General features: G+C 41.9%; 1 protein-coding gene across 1 annotated transcript; it reads right to left on the reverse strand.

The window, feature by feature from the left end:
- Positions 1 to 1079: 1079 nt before the first annotated feature.
- Positions 1080 to 20744, reverse strand: LOC311099062 (ankyrin repeat domain-containing protein 13C-like). Its single transcript, XM_084139675.1, has 13 exons — positions 19970 to 20744; positions 19698 to 19739; positions 18663 to 18767; positions 13006 to 13091; positions 12046 to 12091; positions 11283 to 11349; positions 10989 to 11133; positions 10609 to 10740; positions 10286 to 10447; positions 5360 to 5439; positions 5080 to 5178; positions 4740 to 4840; positions 1080 to 2792 (listed from the first exon to the last, which is right to left on the reverse strand). The coding sequence occupies exons 1-13, from the start codon at positions 20376 to 20378 to the stop codon at positions 2662 to 2664; spliced, it is 1605 nt and encodes a 534-aa protein (XP_083995801.1). The 5' UTR covers positions 20379 to 20744; the 3' UTR covers positions 1080 to 2661.
- Between the last annotated feature and the right edge of the window lie 265 nt (positions 20745 to 21009).

Consider the following 21009-nt stretch of genomic DNA (forward strand, 5'->3'; position numbering starts at 1 on the left):
TTAACGTGTTAGGATACACATATATGGTTTATTTCGAGTAGAAACTTTTGAATCTTACTGTTTGAAAAATATAATGTTAATGCAAGGATTGTGCCTTATATCATGAACATGTTGATTTCTATGTCACAGTATTCATATATTAATCACTATATACATTTGAAGTATTTGGCTGTATTGATATGGGACTATTAAGTCCCAAAGGGGGGATATGATGAGGGTTATCCAGTAAACTATAAGATAAACAAAGTAAATCACAACATGACGAACACGGAGCCAGGGTTAAACATTGATACATCTCTTTTGCTAGGCAAGAACGTAATTGGTTTCTCTCACTGGGTTTATGTGTTTGTTCTCTGGTCATCTGACCGGTCTTCGGTTGTCTTATCTTATCCGTGACTGAAACCAGGCTGAACCCTTTGTCTCTCCTAGAGCGTATTCCTGATTAAATTACAGCATGACGGGGTGGGACAGAGGGGTTAGGCTTGGGTATGTTTGAGAGATTGATTGTGGACCTGCCATGTCCACAATCAATCTCCAGGTCAAGCCAGGGTTGAACAAAGTTCAAACTGAACATTATTATTTTTACATGACAGGGCTGTTATTTGTGCATGACAAAGCTTGATTGGTCACACCACCATTGTTTCCAAACTGAATACATAAGAGGAGAAGTCAGATTTCGCCACTATCATAAACTAAGGAAGTGGGCGGAGCGGTCAAGAGGTGGAAACTGGAGACAGTGGTGGTGGATCCCAAGAGGGAGGGGTTAAGCTAAAATGTATGTAAAATGACTATTAAACTGAGAGGTGGAAGGGAGATGCTTTGCAAACCACCTCAGCTCTATTGCCTATGTAATAAAGTCTATCCTAAAAAATTTTTTTACTCTGAAATAATTTGGTTCTTTGTTCAGTATATTGATGAATTTGCCACAACAAGCCCCGTGACAAAATTTGTAGAATTTCAGGAAACTAGCTTCAAAACTGTAAAATGTTCTCTCTGCCCCATGGCAAAATGTGGAGAATTTCAGGAAATTAGCTTTAAAAGAGCAACATTTTGTCCTAGGTGAAACACTGCAGTGCAGACATGATGCTGGTGCTTTATTTAAAGGAATGGGAAATTGGAAAAGCTGCAATACATTTATAAATACCAGTAGGCTCAACTCAGATACACATCCTTTTGAGCTAAACTGTTACCCACTGCTGGTCACATCTCATTTCAAAAACCATATGGATTTTACAGGTTGATAGTCCAACTGTATAAACTCTCATTGAAATGTAATATAGTAGTCTTTAGTGTAATATGGACAGGAAAACGGAAGTACACTCAAGGAAATAATCTTGTGGTTAAAGCACCTAAGTGCTTTTGACCAAAGGGTTTTAGTGTGGTTACAATATTTATACGGTAGAAGTTGATCTTCCTGAATAATTAGAAATGATAGAGAGATGGCAGCAGGTATAACAAGTGTGTAGGAAATATACACTCAGGAGGACATAAGTAATCCAATTGGGTCAATATAGCATGCAATTAAATATTTCTTAATGTCAGTGCAGTATCATACGAACAGCTTTCCTGATACCCCATCTGGGTTCTCTCTCACACACACACCCCTACCTTTAAAGTATAGTACAACAGTCCTCTCTCACACACAAAACATATTAAGGGCTGGATTCAATCCATATCGCAGAAGTATAGCGGAAGATCTGCAATAAATATAAAAGGTCATTTCCGATTGAGCCGACACAGCGTTTATAGTGAATGCAGTCTCCGCGAACACGGGAAAATAGCCTATAATTGTCAATCGCACTATAAAGCGGATCTTCAGCGCTACAGACTGAATAGAGCCCCAAATTCACACAATCACTTGAAACAGACGGTGATAGCCAGGAGGTAAGATAGATGAGCTAACCTGAAAATACAGGAGTTTGCATCCTGAGAGAGCGAGAGAGAGAAAGGCTTGGGTATTGATCTGTGTAAGAATGCCGTTTTACGCCATACGTTCTCTCAGCAGGTAAAAAAAAAAAAAACATCCTTATGTACTGGAAATGTATTGCTACACAGTGTTGCCCCTTTTGACTAGGCCTATATGATGTACATTAGGTTCATCATTTAAACATGAAAAAGTTATGCTCAGTTCAGTTATGACATCTCTATATTTCTAACACTTAATTTATACCATAGTTTATGAGAAAAGGGCAGTCTCCAAAGGGCAGATGCTAGATTCAGTGAGTGCTAAGCCTGGAGAAGTGCACGCTGAAGATGTCACAGTCAACTCCATAACCTTTCACAGGAGCTGGTTGCAGCACAGAGCAGTGATCATGTAGTAGGTAAATTAATTTGTTAAGCAGATGACATCAAATATTTTTGGGGGACCTTGTGCTGTTATTGCTACACATCTGAACATGGTTGTGGTGCAATACAAGTCCTGTTTGCATTGGATTGCTATAAAGAAATATCTAAATATTGAACACAATCATGGCCAAGAGATAATTCCCTTTTTTCATCAGAACACACAGACAGACATCAAACAATAAGATGGCATCCTCTAATTTCTTCTCAACTGTCTTCAGTTGGTTATTTTCCTTTTAATAATGTAGGTAGGTAGAGGTTGTTTCTCTATCAGCTTCCAAGCGGGCGGGGGCACCTCTGGTTGCTATGACAACCAGGTCAGAGGTCAGGGAATCGACTGGGGTCCTCCTTGTAGTTTGCTGGGATGGAGAAGAAGGACTCCTCAAAGTCATCGTAGCGGAACTCTTGGAAGGTGACCGTCGCTGTGATAGTGGGGAACACAGGGATGTCTGGAACACAGAAATAGGAGGGGTTGTTTCCAGCGTTTAATATTTGTCAGTTTCTTAATAATTTCACTTTATTTTTTACTTAGAAATAAAATCAGCCACACCCCTTGACTTTTTCCACATTTTGTTACGTTTCAGCCTTATTCTAAAATGGATTAAAAAAAATAATCATCATCATCAATCGACGCACAATACCCCATAATGACAAAGCAAAAACAGGTTTATAGAAATGTTTGCAAATTTGTAAAAAAATAATAACGGAAATATCACATTTACATAAGTATTCAGACCCTTTACACAGTACTTTGTTAAAGCACCTTTGGCAGCGATTACACCCTCGAGTCTTCTTGGGTATGACGATTGGCACACCTGTATTTGGGGAGTTTCTTCCATTCTTCTCTGCAGAGCCTCAAGCTCTGTCAGGTTGGATGGGGAGCGTCGCTGCACAGCTATTTTCAGGTTTCTCCAGAGATGTTCGATCGGGTTCAAGTCGCGGCTCTGGCTGGGCCACTCAAGGACATTCAGAGACTTGATCCGAAGCCACTCCTGCATTGTCTTGGCTGTGTGCTTAGGGTCTTTGTCCTGTTGGAAGGTGAACCTTCGCCCCAGTCTGAGGTCCTAAGCACTCTGGAGCAGGTTTTCATCAAGGATCTCTCTGTACTTTGCTCCATTCATCTTTCCCTCGATCCTGACTAGTCTCCCAGTCCCTGCCGCTGAAAAACATCCCCACAGCATGACGCTGCCACCACCATGCTTCACCGTAGGGATGGTGCCAGGTTTCCTCCAGACGTGATGCTTGGCATTCAGGCCAAAGAGTTCAATCTTGGTTTCATCAGACCAAAGAATCTTGTTTCTCATGGCCTGAGAGTCCTTTAGGTGCCTTTTGGCAAACTCCAAGCGGGCTACAATGTGCCTTTTACTGAGGAGTGGCTTCCGTCTGGCCACTCTACCATAAAGGCCTGATTGGTGGAGTGCGGCAGACTTGGTTGTCCTTCTGTAAGGTTCTCCCATCTCCACAGAGGAACTCTGGAGCTCTGTCAGAGTGACCATCGGGTTCTTGGTCACCTCCCTGACCAAGGCCCTTCTCCCCTGATTGCTCAGTTTGACCGGGCGGCCTGCTCTAGGAAGAGTCTTGTTGGTTCCAAACTTCTTCAATTTAAGAATGATGGAGGCCACTGTGTTCTTGGGGACCTTCGATGCTGTAGAAATTTTTTGGTACCCTTCCCCAGATCTGTGCCTCGACACAATCCTGTCTCGGAGCTCTACGGACAATTCCTTCGACCTCGTGGCTTTTTTTTGCTCTGACATGCACTGTCAACTGTGGGACCTTATATAGACAGGTGTGTGCCTTTCCTAATTATGTCCAATCAATTGACTTTACCACAGGTGGACTCCAATGAAGTTGTAGAAACATCTCAAGGATGATCAATGGAAACAGGATGCACCTGAGCTCAATTTTGTGGTCCTCTGTAGCTCAATTGGTAGAGCATGGCGCTTGTAACGCCAGGGTAGTGGGTTCGATCCCCGGGACCACCCATACGTAAAATTGTATGCACACATGACTGTAAGTCGCTTTGGATAAAAGCGTCTGCTAAATGTCATATTATTATTATATATTATTATATTAATTTAGAGACTCATAGCAAAGGTTCTGAATACTTATGTAAATAAGGTGTTTTAGTTTTTTATAAATTTACAAACATTTCTAAAAACCTGTTTTCACTTTGTTATTATTGTGTGTAGATATATATATATATATATAATTTTATCCATTTTAGAATAATGCTGTAACGTAACAAAATGTGGAAAAAGTCAAGGGGTTTGAATACTTTCCGAATGCCTAATGAATTTATTTCAATTGACTGATTTCCTTATATGAACTGTAACTCAGTAAAATATTTGAAATTATTGCATGTTTCGTACATATTTCAGTGTACAATAGATTCATACCAAGCTTGACTGGAAACCCAGGAGGAAGCTTCATTTGAACAAATTCTCTGAGTTTGTTGAAATGCTTGAATGGGGCTATGACCTCCAACACATTCAGTAACCTGGAAAATGACAGAAAAAAGGGTCAGTGCCAAACCCTTATTTTCAATTTATGTATACATTTTTCTAACAGTACATTACTAGCTTAGATCCTATTCAATCAAACTTAAAATGTATCTACATTTAAATCAGAACCTGTGTGCACAATAATGATAAATACATGGACGCTTCCAATAGCACTGCAGTCAGTGGTGAGACTGATGAGAGATTACTAGCCAATAAGAGGAGGGATTCTACTCACGACTCAATGCCCAGAGGGAAATCCTGGCTCATGGCTACAGTCGCTTTGAAGTTCTTCTTGCTCTCCTTACACACAAGCTCTCTCCCAAGATGAGGTGCCCTGGGGATGAACACACACACACACTTATCCACTAAGTCAGCATCATTGGCGTATACGTTTGGAGGTAACGATCTTCAATTAAATAACTTATCAATAACTCAATAATAAACAGTGGTTTGAAATTAATCCGTACATTAGCGTCATCTGTGACCTTTCCTAAAAGGAATAAAGCAGGGCTTACTTTCCGTGCTCTGCAGAGATGTACTCCTCCCAGGAGATAGTGTTGGGGTCTGGAGCCGTGAGGGACAGCCTTCTCTGAGGCTGAGGGAAAGACAGAGAGGAAGAAGATCACATGTAGGCTTTCTTTTATGCATCATAACCACATATCCATATTATTTGGTATTTGGTATTTTATTAGGATCCCCATTAGCTGTTGCAAAAGCAGCAGCTACTCTTCCTGGGGTCCACACAAAACATGAAACATGACATAATACAGAACATCTTGAATTTGTTCTGGATTTGGGGACTGTGAAAAGACCCCTGGTGGCATGTCTGGTGGGGTAAGTGTGTGTGTCAGAGCTGTGTGTAATTTGACTATGCAAACAATTTGGGATTTTCAACACATTCATGTTTCTTATAAAAAGAAGAAGTGATGCAGTCAGTCTCTCCTCAACTCTTAGCCAAGAGAGACTGGCATGCATAGTATTTATATCAAACCTCTGATTACAATGAAGAGCAAGATGTGCCGCTCTGTTTTGGGCCAGCTGCAGTTTAACTAGGTCTTTCCTTGCAGCACTGGACCACACGACTGGACAATAATCAAGATTAGACTAAACTAGAGCCTGCAGAACTTGCTTTTTGGAGTGTGGTGTCAAAAAAGCAGAGCATCTCTTTATTATGGACAGACCTCTCCCCATCTTTACAACCATTGAATCTATATGTTTTGACCATGATAGTTTACAATCTAAGGTAATGCCAAGTAATTTAGTCTCCTCAACTTGTTCAACAGCCACAGCATTCATTACCAGATTCAGCTGAGGTCTAGAACTTAGGGAATGATTTGTACCAAATACAATGCTCTTAGTTTTAGAGATGTTCAGCACCAGTTTATTAGTGGACACCCACTCCAAAACAGACTGCAACTCTTTGTTAAGGGTTTCGGTGACTTCATTAACTGTGGTTGCTGATGCGTATATGGTTGAATCATCAGCATACATGGACACACATGCTTTGTTTAATGCCAGTGGCAGGTCATTGGTAAAAATAGAAAAGAGTAGTGGGCCTAGAGAGTTGCCCTGTGGTACACCACATTTTACATGTTTGACATTCGAGAAGCTTCCATTAAAGAAAACTATTTGAGTTCAATTAGATAGATAGCTCTGAATACACGATATGGCAGAGGTTGAAAAGCCATAACACATACACTACCGTTCAAAAGTTTGTAGTAGTACCTGCAAAACACCAGTCTCAACATCAACAGTGAAGAGACGACTCCGGGATGCTGACCTTCTAGGCAGAGTTGCAAAGAAAAAGCCATATCTCAGATTGGCCAATGAAAATAAAAGATTAAGATGGGCAGTCTGAGATATGGCTTTTTCTTTGCAGCTCTGCCTAGAAGGTCAGAATCCCGGAGTTGTCTCTTCACTGTTGACGTTGAGACTGGTGTTTTGCAGGTACTATTTAATGAAGCTGCCAGTTGAGGACCTGTGAGGTGCCTGTTTTTCAAACTAGACACTCTAATGTATTTGTCCTCTTGCTCAGTTGTGCACCGGGGCCTCCCACTCCTCTTTCTATTCTGGTTAGAGCCAGTTTGCGCTGTTCTGTGAAGGGAGTAGTACACAGCGTTCTATGAGATCTTCAGTTTCTTGGCAATTTCTCGCATGGAATAGCCTCCTTTCTCAGAACAAGAATAGACTGTTGAGTTTCAGAAGAAAGTTATTTGTTTCTGGTCATTCTTGATCCTGTAATCGAACCCACAATTGCTGATGCTCCAGATACTCAACTAGCCTCAAGAAGGCCCGTTTTATTGCTTCTTTAAATCAGCACAACAGTTTTCAGCTGTGCTAACATAATTGCAAAAGGGTTTTCTGATTATCAATTATCCTTTTAAAATGATCAACTTGGATTAGCAAACACAACGTGCCATTGGAACACAGGACTGATGGTTGCTGATAATGGGCCTCTGTACGCCTATGTAGATATTCCATTAAAGATCAGCCGGTTCAAGCTACAATAGCCATTTACAACATTAACAATGTCTACACTGCATTTCTGATCAATTTGATGTTATTTTAATGGACAAAAAAATTGCTTTTCTTTCGAAAACAAGGACATTTCTAAGTGACCCCAAACTTTTGAACGGTAGTGTATGTTTTTTCAACAACAGGTTATGGTCAATAATATAAAAGGCTGCACTGAACAGTGCAGCTCCCACAATCTTCTTATTATCAATTTCTTTCAACCAATCATCAGTAATTTGTGTCAGTGCAGTACATGTTGAGTGCCCTTCTCTATAAGCATGCTGAAAGTCTGTTGTTAATTTGTTTACAGAGAAATAGCATTGTATTTGGTCAAACACCATTTTTTCCAACTGTTTGCTAAGAGCTGGCAGCAAGCTTATAGGTCTACTGTTAGAACCAGTAAAGGTCACTTTACCATTCTTGGGTAGCGGAATTACTTTGGCTTCCCTCCAGTCCTGAGGACAAAGACTTTCCTCTAGGCTCAGATTAAAGATATGACAGATAGGAGTGGCTATAGAGTCACCTCAGTAGCTTTCCATCTAAGTTGTCAATGCCAGGAGGTTTGATAACAATAATTGTTCCACCTCTCCCACACTAACTTTACAAAATTCAAACTTGCAATGCTTTTTTTTCTCCATTATTTGTTTTTTTATGCATGAATACGATGGCTCAGTGTTCATTGTTGGCATTTCCTGCCTAAGTTTGCCCACTTTGCCAATTAAGTAATCATTAAAATAATTGTCAACATCAAATGGTTTTGTGATGAATAAGCCATCTGATTTGATGAAAGATGGAGTTGAATTTGTCTTTCTACTCATAATTTCATTTAAAGTACTCCAAAGTTTTTTTCCATCATTCTTTACAGTTAGGGAAAAAAGTATTTGATCCCCTGCTGATTTTGTACGTTTGCCCACTGACAAAGAAATGATCAGTCTATAATTTTAATGGTAGGTTTATTTGAACAGTGAGAGACTGAATAACAACAGAAAATTCCAGAAAACGCATGTCAAAAATGTTATAAATTGATTTGCATTTTAATGAGGGAAATAAGTATTTGACCCCCTCTCAATCAGAAAGATTTCTGGCTCCCAGGTGTCTTTTATACAGGTAACGAGCTGAGATTAGGAGCACACTCTTAAAGGGAGTGCTCCTAATCTCAGCTTGTTACCTGTATAAAAGATACCTGTCCACAGAAGCAATCAATCAATCAGATTCCAAACTCTCCACCATGGCCAAGACCAAAGAGCTATCCAAGGATGTCAGGGACAAGATTGTAGACCTACACAAGGCTGGAATGGGCTACAAGACCATCGCCAAGCAGCTTGGTGAGAAGGTGACAACGGTGCGATTATTCGCAAATGGAAGAAACACAAAATAACTGTCAATCTCCCTCGGCCTGGGGCTCCATGCAAGATCTCACCTCGTGGAGTTGCAATGATCATGAGAACGGTGAGGAATCAGCCCAGAACTACACGGGAGGATCTTGTCAATGATCTCAAGGCAGCTGGGACCATAGTCACCAAGAAAACAATTGGTAACACACTACGCCGTGAAGGACTGAAATCCTGCAGCGCCCGCAAGGTCCCCCTGCTCAAGAAAGCACATACAGTGGGGAGAACAAGTATTTGATACACTGCCGATTTTGCAGGTTTTCCTACTTACAAAGCATGTAGAGGTCTGTAATTTTTATCATAGGTACACTTCAACTTTGAGAGACAGAATCTAAAACAAAAATCCAGAAAATCACATTGTATGATTTTTAAGTAATTAATTTGCATTTTATTGCATGACATAAGTATTTGATCACCTACCAACCAGTAAGAATTCCGGCTCTCACAGACCTGTTAGTTTTTCTTTAAGAAGCCCTCCTGTTCTCCACTCATTAGCTGTATTAACTGCACCTATTTGAACTCGTTACCTGTATAAAAGACACCTGTCCACACACTCAATCAAAGAGACTCCAACCTCTCCACAATGGCCAAGACCACAGAGCTGTGTAAGGACATCTGGGATAAAATTGTAGACCTGCACAAGGCTGGGATGGGCTACAGGACAATAGGCAAGCAGCTTGGTGAGAAGGCAACAACTGTTGGCGCAATTATTCGAAAATGGAAGAAGTTCAAGATGATGGTCAATCACCCTCGGTCTGGGGCTCCATGCAAGATCTCACCTCGTGGGGCATCAATGATCATGAGGAAGGTGAGGGATCAGCCCAGAACTACACGGCAGGACCTGGTCAATGACCTGAAGAGAGCTGGGACCACAGTCTCAAAGAAAACCATTAGTAACACACTATGCCATCATTGATTAAAATCCTGCAGTGCACGCAAGGTCCCCCTGCTCAAGCCAGCGCATGTCCAGGCCCGTCTGAAGTTTGCCAATGACCATCTGGATGATCCAGAGGAGGAATGGGAGAAGGTCATGTGGTCTGATGAGACAAAAATAGAGCTTTTTGGTCTAAACTCCACTCGCCATGTTTGGAGGAAGAAGAAGGATGAGTACAACACCAAGAACACCATCCCAACCGTGAAGCATGGAGGTGGAAACATCATTCTTTGGGGATGCTTTTCTGCAAAGGGGACAGGACGACTGCACCGTATTGAGGGGAGGATGGATAACAACAAAAAGTTCTACAGTATTAGTAAAATTGTGATCGATACATGTGGATGATCTTGTTCCTGTAGTGTTTGTAAACTCCCTGGTAGGTTGATTAATAACCTGATAATAGCTAGCAGCTAGGCTAGCTGCAACGCCAAATAGTTCCTCAGACCCGTCCTTGGTCGGCAGGATCACTGGACAGAGACTGGCAATCCCAGCAACTGATGCCAACTGTGTCGCGGGATTATGTGTACCAAAACCACACCTACTCCTGAAGAAGAGACTAAAGACCCAAAGCCTCCCTCCCTCCATCCAAGTCCCTCCCTCACCTCATAGTTCTGCTCCACCAGGTTCCCTCCTTTGCTCAGGCTCTCCATGATGGCCTTGTTCCTCAGGATGTCCTCCTCACTCAGATGCTCGCGGCGCTTCCTGGACTCCAGCACCAGGCCATTCACAGAGTAGAAGTCAGCCAGGAAGTTACCAACCCTCTCCTGCAGAGACAGACACAAGCCAGATGTTTAATAAACTCTGGTGGCTGCGTTATAAATGACACCCTATTCCCTATACAGTACACAGCTTATGATCAGAGATCAACTGTATTATTCCCTCTATATTCCACTGAACAGGACCCAGGACTGGGAAGGGTGCTTACGGTCTTGTCCTCTCTGAAGAGCCAGCCGATCTGACTGCGGGAGAAAGTGATGGACTTGGTGGACAGGGTGGCAGAATAAACGTCGCTGCTCATCAGGATGTCCACCTCCTCCTCAGTCTCCATCTCAGACTCCTGCAGGGACACATCAGTGAATTCTCATGATCATCATCACCATCATAATGACATCACAGAAATCAATAGGTCCCATCTTTATGGGTGACATGGTGAAAGGAGAACTTCTACACACTTTAGATTCCAGATTTTTTTTTGGATCTATTGTGACAATAGCTGAGCTTTCAATCAACCTTTGCCAGGGCAATACAAACATTTGTGTGAGGTTGATTGGCTTGGAGGACATGGTACCAGACCATATAGCTCACCTCGTGGTGTATCCGCTGGTACACCTTCTGCTCGTTGTCCAGGACATAGAAGGACTTAGAGGACGGAGCGTCTCCGTTGAAGATGAAGCTGAGGTCTCCTCTCTGACACTTCATATCTGAGAAGTCTATCAGAGTGGTGTCCAGTCTGTCAAAGGAGAAGAGAGAGAGGGGAGAGAGAAGGAGAGGGATAAAGAGTAATGGGTTAACTCTGGGAGATGAGTGGTTGCACACACCAGCTATAATCCTCACAACTTGTAGCTGGCGTCTGTGTCAGACGTGTATTTGATTCCATACCTGATGTTGAGCCCCTGCTTGTAGATCTTGCAGTTATCAGATGGCAGAATCCGGGAGAGCAAGGGCACTATGAGACAGGAGAAAGATAATGTAATGATCCACAGTAGTTGACGGATAAGATTAATTAAGATAAACTGCATAGATAATATGTGGTATCAATATGTGGTATATAAATTAACATGGCCGTGGCTAGGCCCTGCATGGTTTTAAAAGGGATAGTTATCTACTTCCCCAAAGTCAGATGAACTCATGGATACAATTGTTATGTCTCTGCGTCCAGTATGAAGGAAGTTAGAGGTAGTTCCGCGAGCCAATGATAACTAGCTTAGGGCAAAGACTGGAAGTCTTTGGGTACAGCTTTACTTCCAGTCTTTGCGCTAAGTGTGGGGCACGTCCTGAGGGATCAGCAGGGGGGGTCCCTTGTGCTAAGCTAGCGCTAATGCCAGTTAGCATTGGCTCGTAAAACTACCTCTAACTTCTTTCATAATGGACGCAGAGACATTAAAAAACAAAATCCCAAACTATCCCTTTAACAAATCCCTTAGCCGGGACAGCGCCACAAACCCTCTAAGCAATTAACACACCACACTCACAGCCAGGATAGAATGGGAACAGAACAGACTAATTAGATTGGAGAATGAAACTACTTGGTTAAGGTGTCCTCCACTAAGAATAACAATGAATAGAGAGCGTGTGAAAGGAGATGTAGGCTCGATGCAGCTTGTTATTTTAATGTATTGCATATCATGTAGCGTCGACTCACCCCAACTTTGAAAGTCCCAGTGAAGCTCCAAGTAGAAGTCACCAAGCTATGAAGATTTTTTTTGCAAACTTTGTACATTATTATCTTGTCATGCAAGCCACACACTATCAAACAAAATGCACAATGTTCCTTTATAGCTGTAAATTGTTAAAAACATTTAAAAAAGGGGACACATTTATTTTGGTGAGAAGTAGGTGCTGTTATTTTGGACAGATGCTGAGGTTGGAGAGAAAGGGTAAAGAAAGGTATGGACAGATAGTGGTAGTGAACTGATACTACTACTAGGTACGGATCAAACATACAGTGGGGTCCGAAATTATTGACACCCTTGATAAAGATGAGCAATAATGAGTTTATAAAATAAATAAATTCAAATACTGAGATATACTGTATGCAACAAAAAAAACTGAAATGATATTCTTTTATACTAATTAAATTGCTGAGAGAAAGAGATTTTGTTTAACAAGTAATATTTCTTACCTCAAAAAGGTAGGGGTCCAAATTATTGACAGCCTTAAAGATTCTTATAAATGAAGTTGTCAAAAGTTTAGTATTTGGTCCCATATTCCTAGCACACGATGTCTAGATCAAGCTTGTGACTACAAACTTTGAGAAAAAAAGTATTACTTGTTAAGCAAAATCTCTTTCTCTGCGCAATTGTATTAGTATAAAATAATATAATTTCCCAATTGTTTGGAGCATACAATATATCTCAGTATTTGTATTATTTATTTTATACAGTCATTATTGCTAATCTTTATCAAGGGGGTCAATAATTTCTAACCTCACTGTATGTCAAATAGGTTCAGACACTTTTGGAAATATTGAATTTATTCCACTGTACCGGCAAAACTAAATTAAGTGCAGCTCAAGTACTTTGACATAATGTATGGAGTGCACAGATCCTATGTATAACCGGATGCTGTAGTAGGCTAGCCCAGTTGGCTGTCAAAGCCTCACCTCCTTCAGCGCTCTCAGCAGCTTGGGCCTCTTGTCCGCCACACTCTCTCTGGACTGCTGCTTCAGCTTCCGCAGTATGGCTGTGACTGAGGATGGGAGAAGAGGGAGATCACAACAAAGCCATAGCAAGGTACTGATATACAACACCATACAAGACATAGCCAATATATTCCATAGCCTAGATATTCTATATGTGCAAGTTTCTACCCTGAGACCACACACACAGCAGAAGGGATTACACTGGCAGATGATCTTGCAAAAAGCAACTTTCAAAAGCGTTACACAACACTAAACCTAAAAGAAGATGAGCTTTGTAAACCCACGCATCAATGACAGTGAGAGTTGTGAGCCAGAGAAGAAAAAGGAGATACCCAGCCAGTCAATGACAGAGTGATAAATCATTCAACCAAGTGATTTACTGTAACAGTAATCCGATGGGTTTTTGCCTGATACTACCTGTTGCACACAACAAGCTTCCATTCCTCCTGTCACAAGGGGATTGATGGCTGATTTAAGATTAAATCTTCAACCCTGTTACAGTCAACCCTGTTACTTTATTTGGCACTTAATAGACACTTACTATAGTCATGTTTTCTGTAACCTCTTGAGATGGGAAAGTTGAACATGTGCTCTTCATGACAGAATGTTACAATTATGTGAGAAAACGTTTTTTTTCCCACCAAGTTACACTAACCAAAAGGGACTCCTTTCGTGGAACGACACCTCTCTCTTTCTGCATCTGTCTCTTATACTGAACAAATATATAAAAACGGAACAATTTCAACGGTTTTACTGAGTTACAGTTCATATAAGGAAATAAATAAATTAGGCCCTAATCTATGGATATCACATGACTGGGCAGCGGTGCAGCCATGGGTGGGCCTGGGAGGGCTTAGGGCCACCCACTGGGGTGCCAGGCCCAGCCAATAAACATTTGTTTTTCCCCACCAAAGGGCTTTATTACAAACAGAAATACTCAGATTCATCAGCTGTCCAGGTGGCTGGTCTTAGATGATCCCGCAAGTGAAGAAGCTGGATGTGGAGGTCCTGGGCTGGCGTGGTTACACGTGGTCTGCGTTTGTGAGACCGGTTGGACATACTGCCATATTCTCTAAAACGACGTTGGAGGCGGCTTATGGTAGAAAAATTAACATGAAATTATCTGGCAACAGCTCTGGTGGACATTCCTGCAGTCAGCATGCCAATTGCACGCTCTGTGGCATTGTGTTGTGTGACAAAACTGCACATTTTAGAGTGGCCTTTTATTGTCCCCAGCACAAGGTGCACCTGTGTAAAGATCATGCTGTTTAATCAGCTTCTTGATATGCCACACCTGTCAGGTGGATTGATTATTTTAGCAAAGGATAAATGCTCACTAACAGGGATGTGAACAAAATTTGAGAGAAATAAGCATTTTGTGCGTATGGGAAAATTACTGGGATCTTTTATTTCAGCTCATGAAACATGGGACCAACACATTACATGTTACGTTTATATTTTTTGTTCAATATAATAAGCCCTAGTATTCTCTCTTTTTTTTAACCATTTCTTATTGTTGTTGGATTGTCGAGAAGGAACCTGCAAGTAAGCATTTCGTTGGATGATGTATACCATGCGTATCCCAAAACATACGACTAATACAGTGAGGGAAAAAAGTATTTGATCCCCTGCCTGATTTTGTACGTTTGCCCACTGACAAAGACATGATCAGTCTGTAATTTTAATGGTAGGTTTATTTGAACAGTGAGAGACAGAATAACAACAACAAAATCCTGAAAAACGCATTTGTCAAAAATGTTATGAATTGATTTGCATTTTAATGAGGAAAATAAGTATTTGACCCTTCTGCAAAACATGACTTAGTACTTGGTGGCAAAACCCTTGTTGGCAATCAGAGGTCAGACGTTTCTTGTAGTTGGCCACCAGGTTTGCACACATCTCAGGAGGGATTTTGTCCCACTCCTCTTTGCAGATCTTCTCCAAGTCATTAAGGTTTCGAGACTGACATTTGGCAACTCGAACCTTCAGCTCCCTCCACAGATTTTCTATGGGATTAAGGTCTGGAGACTGGCTAGGCCACTCCAGGACCTTAATGTGCTTCTTCTTGAGCCACTCCTTTGTTGCCTTCCCGTGTGTTTTGGGTCATTGTCATGCTGGAATACCCTTCCACGACCCATTTTCAATGCCCTGGCTGAGGGAAGGTTCTCACCCAAGATTTGACGGTACATGGCCCCGTCCATCGTCCCTTTGATGCGGTGAAGTTTTCCTGTCCCTTAGCAGAAAAACACCCCCAAAGCATAATGTTTCCACCTCCATGTTTGACGGTGGGGATGGTGTTCTTGGGGTCATAGGCAGAATTCCTCCTCCTCCAAACACGGCGAGTTGAGTTGATGCCAAAGAGCTCAATTTTGGTCTCATCTGACCACAACACTTTCAACCAGTTCTCCTCTGAATCATTCAGATGTTCATTGGCAAACTTCAGACGGGCATGTATATGTGCTTTCTTGAGCAGGGGGACCTTGCGGGCGCTGCAGGATTTCAGTCCTTCACGGCGTAGTGTGTTAACAATTGTTTTCTTGGTGACTATGGTCCCAGCTGCCTTGAGATCATTGACAAGATCCTCCCGTGTAGTTCTGGGCTGATTCCTCACCATTCTCATGATCATTGCAACTCCACGAGGTGAGATCTTGCATGGAGCCCCAGGCTGAGGGAGATTGACAGGTCTTTTGTGTTTCTTCCATTTGCGAATAATCGCACCAACTGTTGTCACCTTCTCACCAAGCTGCTTGGCGATGGTCTTGTAGCCCATTCCAGCCTTGTGTAGGTCTACAATCTTGTCCCTGACATCCTTGGAGAGCTCTTTGGTCTTGGTCATGGTGGAGAGTTTGGAATCTGATTGATTGATTGCTTCTGTGGACAGGTATCTTTTATACAGGTAACAAACTGAGATTAGGAGCACTCCCTTTAAGAGTGTGCTCCTAATCTCAGCTCGTTACCTGTATAAAAGACACCTGGGAGCCAGAAATCTTTCTGATTGAGAGGGGGTCAAATACTTATTTTCCTCATTCAAATGCAAATCAATTTATAACATTTTTGACAAATGCGTTTTTCAGGATTTTGTTGTTGTTATTCTGTCTCTCACTGTTCAAATAAACCTACCATTAAAAGTATAGACTGATCATTTCTTTGTCAGTGGGCAAACATACAAAATCAGCAGGTGATCAAATACTTTTTTCCCCTCACTGTAAATCTTTAAACTTATTTTCATTTTACCACTACTAGTACTGCCCCAGTCACACTGGTCAGAGTTTGGCTGACTTTGCTGTACTGTGTGGATGGAGCCAAGCTACTGTCTCCTCCGCTCCCCTCCCCGCCCACTGCGATCTGACCTTCACATCCCTGACCTCTGTCCCCAGTCTGCCAAAGCATCCCTACTGCAGGACTGGAGCCGCATACTAATACATGCTGGGGTGACAGGGTCATAGCTCTAACCCACTCAACATTTAACAGGGAATTTAATAGAAGGGAAATAAAGATTTGTACATTTCTTTTCAGTATATTTGGGTAATATATTTTGAGGTATATGATTTGCCTAACATTTACAATTACTTGCTTTGGATTTATTATAAACTAGCCCATTTATAATATTATTTCATATTATGCAGCTTATGATTTTTCTTTCGCTAACAAGGCATTAAACAGAAAAAACTGAGCAAGCTAGTAAAGCCCATTCAATCCTCTACACTACTCCCACCATTAAAAAAAAACAAAAACAGGGACACTCCACTTAACTGGCATTCCTAACAAATCCACATAAACAATACACATAAAATGTAACCTATATTAAGACCTCTAGTTTACAGTGCTGTGTTAAATGCATTAGAAGCATGGGCATTAAAGTGAACAGACAGAGAGCCAGGGCGCCAGCCAGCTGTAGAGCTGCTCAGTGCCCCCTCAGTCACACTAAGCCCTGGGCCAGGCTGGGTTCCAGGACGTCTGGAAGCAGACAGAGCGTGCAGAGAAAATCCCCTGCTCCCTGCATGGCTTTGGCTGGCTAGCTGGGCCAGCCTACAACCCAACTGCTCAACAGCATCAGAGAGCAATCGGTCAGTCTACAGCCTAACAGGACCCGGTTTTCATGAGCTGAAATTAAATATCCTAGACATTTTTCAAACGCACAAAAAGCTTATTTCTCAAAAATATTGTGCAAAAATGTGTTTACATCTCTGTTAGTGAGCATTTAATCCATCCACCTGACAGGTGTGGCATATCAAGAAGCTGATTAAACAGCATGATCATTACACAGGTGCACCTTGTGCTGGGGACAATAAAAGGCAGTTTTGTCACAACACAATGCCACAGATGTCTCATGTTTTGAAGGAGCGTGCAATTGGCATGCTGACTGCAGGAATGTCCACCAGAGCGGTTGCCAGAGAATTTAATGTTAATTAACCATAAGCCGCCTCCAACGTCGTTTTAGAGAATTTGGCAGTACGTCCAACCGACCTCACAACCGCAGACCACGTGTAACCACGCCAGCCCAGGACTTCACATCCGGCTTCTTCACCTGCAGGATCGTCTGAGACCAGCCACCCGATGAAGCTGTGGGTTTGCACAACCAAAGAATTTCTGCACAAACTGTCAGAAACAGTCTCAGGGAAGCTCATCTGCCTGCTCTTCTTCCTCACCAGGGTCTTGACCTGACTGCAGTTTGGCGTCGTAACCGACTTCAGTGGGCAAATGCTCATCTTCAATGGCAACTGGCATGCTGGAGAAGTGTGCTCTTCACGGATAAATCCCGGTTTCTACTGTACCGGGCAAATGGTAGACAGCATGTATGGCGTCGTGTGGTGAGCGGTTTGCTGATGTCAACATTGTGAATAGAGTGCCCCATGGTGGTGGTGGGGTTATGGTATGGGCAGGAATAAGCTACGGACAACGAACACAATTGCATTTTATTGATGGCAATTTGAACGCACAGAGATACCGTAACGACATCCTGAGGCCCATTCATCCGCCACCATCTCATCATGTTTCAGCATGATAATGCACGGCCCCATGTCGCAATGATTTGTACACAATTCCTGGAAGCTGAAAATGTCCCAGTTCTTCCATCCATGGCCTGCATACTCACCAGACATGTCACCTATTAAGCATGTTTGGTATGCTCTGGATCGACGTGTATGACAGCATGTTCCAGTTCCCGCCAATATCCAGCAATTTCGCACAGCCATTGAAGAGAAGTGGGACAACATTTCACAGGCCACAATCAACAGCCTGATCAACTCAATGCGAAGAAGATGTGTTGCGCTGCATGAGGCAAATGGTGGTCACACCAGATCCTGACTGGTTTTCTGAGCCACACCCCTACCTTTTTTATTAAGGTATCTGTGACCAACATATTCATATCTGTATTCCCATTCATGTGAAATCCATAGATTAGGGCCTAATGAATTTATTTCAATTGACTGATTTCCTTATATGAAATGTAACTCAGTCAAATATTTTTAATTGTTGCATGTTGCGTTTATATTTTTGTTCAGTGTATAATACGGTATAAAACCATAGTTTGTCTGTCCCTGACGAGAGGGATCATAGTCCCGGTATAAAAAAGGTTGAAAACACTGCTTCAGATAGAAAATACCCCAGATCCTTACTCATCTGTCGGTCTCCATAGCTGATGGCCTCTGCCAGGGGGCTCCAGCCCTGGGCATTCTTCACCTTCACAGGGGCATTATGCGCCAGGAGCAGGAGGGCACACTCTGCAGCACAAAAAACACACACAAACATTACAATTTATCAAACATCAACACGCTACTTTTAGATTAATTAATTGTTTTTGTTTTCAAGTCTAAGCCAATCACCCACCTCCATGGTCTTTGTACTTGGATGGTGAATTCTCAATACTGTAGTTAATGATAACAGTATATCACGTCAAGTAACGAGACGTCTACTGACCCAAAGGGCGTTCGATATGGGACTGCCATGCTACTATGAGACTACTAGAATATGTAACACTGCAATCTGCAGAGGTCAGACAGGATGAGCTCAGTACAGCAGGACAGACAGGGAATTTATCCCAGAAGAAACCCACATGGAGGATTTACTAGAGGAGAGCTGGAGAAAATGTTGATTATGTAAAAAAAAAAAAAAAAAAACCTGGCAGGTAGGATGACTTGGTGACATGCCAGATGTGGGGCATCATGCCCTGCAACATGGCACATTTTCCATGTCATTTCCTGGCCTTAGGCTTATGGTGCTTTCAAGCTAACTGGGAACTCAGAAAAAAACTAGGTCAAATCATGACATCAGTGATCTTCAGGTTGGAGCTCTAGAAAGATTCCAGAGTTTCCGACTTCATTCTGAGTTGGATGACCGTTCGAATAGATTTTTCCCAATCTGAGCTGTTTTTTATTCCTAGTTCCCAGTTGTCTTGAACACACTTAAGTCGGAGATTTCCAAATTCCCAGTTGTTTTGAATGCGGCATTAGGCCAGAGATGAGAGTATGAGCAAAAAAATCCTGTCAAACTCTGGTGTCATGTAGATGTTTAGAGGAAAGTAGTACAGAAGTACTAGTCAGTCTGCTCCCAATGGGAAACAGTTGTTTGCATGTCTCGGTCCTGTTCAAATAAGTCTATGTATGTTATTCTCCATATCAGATATTCTTGATCACAGAAGTCAAAGCCCTTACCTTTGTGACCCATCATCACAGCTAAGTGAAGAGGTGTGTTTCCTAGAAAGAGAGAAATCGACCAGTTATGAGATTATTGATGTCACAGCTAGTGCAGGTGCACATGGACAATGTTTTTGTTTAACTCAACACAGGTTTGTTAAGCAAGTGCTGACTATGTTGGTCACAAAATTGTCAACTAAAATGTAATGGATGCAAAAGTAGAAGTGATAACCTATGTGATTTCCTAACTCAATTCCATGTACTAAGTTTGGGTTACCATGCACACTCACCATGCACATCTTTCTGGGAGATGTTCTGGGTCCGAATGAGTGAGGACAAGCGACGCACATCTCCTCTGAACACGCATTCGTGAACAGGAATTTCCAAATTCAAGTCCTCATTACCATTGGTCAGAATGATGGGGTTCTTGTTATAGTCATCGATGATGGTGCCAACTGATTGATTGGCATTGATGTTGTTTGCATTGATATTCGATAGCTGCTGCTGCAGTACCATAGGTTTCACCGTCTTGTTATGGTTCTTGTTTGATTTGTACGTGATAGTGGTACCATTGGGTGTTGGAGAGGTTATTGTCCCATTTGTAGATTCATCATATGTTTCCATTAACGTTATATCCCCATCCTTACTAGGCTTGTTGTTATGGTCTTTCCGCAATGTGCGAATCTTTTCTCCGGTCATGATTTAACGTTACTAGCTACCTAAGATTAATATTGTATTATGTTGACTGGTTGTCAATGACAGCTGCAATATCTACCTTACTAGCTAGCTATTTACCTAACCTAGATAGCAGTTTTTGTAGCATATAATGGATGTGGGTGCGGTGTTACAACAACAGAAACAACACACGTAAAAACAAAACAAATGGAAAATATACTCTCACGATTGTTAACATTCGATTAAGAATGGAAATACCAAATTATTCGGCTACATCCTCGATAACACTCGTTTCAAAATGTCCCCATTGCATCTTGCAGTGCGGTAGTTTGCTTGCTAACGTTAGCTAGCAAGATTAGAAACCTTCCGATTGAAAAGCGTTCTTATTATATTTCAGTGGTGAAAAGACCATCTGCCATCTTCCGCTTAGTATCTCGCGAGAATGACAAGCATCAAAACCACATTGCCTTAGGTATCGCGATAATTAGTTGAATAGCGTCTTTTATTTTCTAGAAACACTAAATAAATATTTAACGAACACAAAATATATTGTAATAAACTCGTGATGATACATGCAATGTAAAATGACCACCGTAAGGTATAATTTACAGTATTTGTTCTCAAACTTGAATCTGGCAATATTTTCGACGCCTAC

The sequence above is a fragment of the Coregonus lavaretus genome (genome assembly GCF_964263955.1).
Source record: "Coregonus lavaretus genome assembly, chromosome: 23".
Lineage (NCBI taxonomy): Eukaryota > Metazoa > Chordata > Actinopteri > Salmoniformes > Salmonidae > Coregonus > Coregonus lavaretus.

What these genes read in the sequence shown, in the direction of transcription:
- LOC311099062 (XM_084139675.1), bottom strand. Translation starts at nt 20,378, where the DNA reads ATGACCGGAGAAAAGATTCGCACATTGCGGAAAGACCATAACAACAAG. An exon ending in ACCAGCGGATACACCACGAG is followed by an intron (nt 10,741 to 10,988) that starts GTGAGCTATATG and finishes GTGTCCCTGCAG; the next exon opens with GAGTCTGAGATGGAGACTGA. An exon ending in ATCTCTGCAGAGCACGGAAA is followed by an intron (nt 5,179 to 5,359) that starts GTAAGCCCTGCT and finishes GTTCATCCCCAG; the next exon opens with GGCACCTCATCTTGGGAGAG.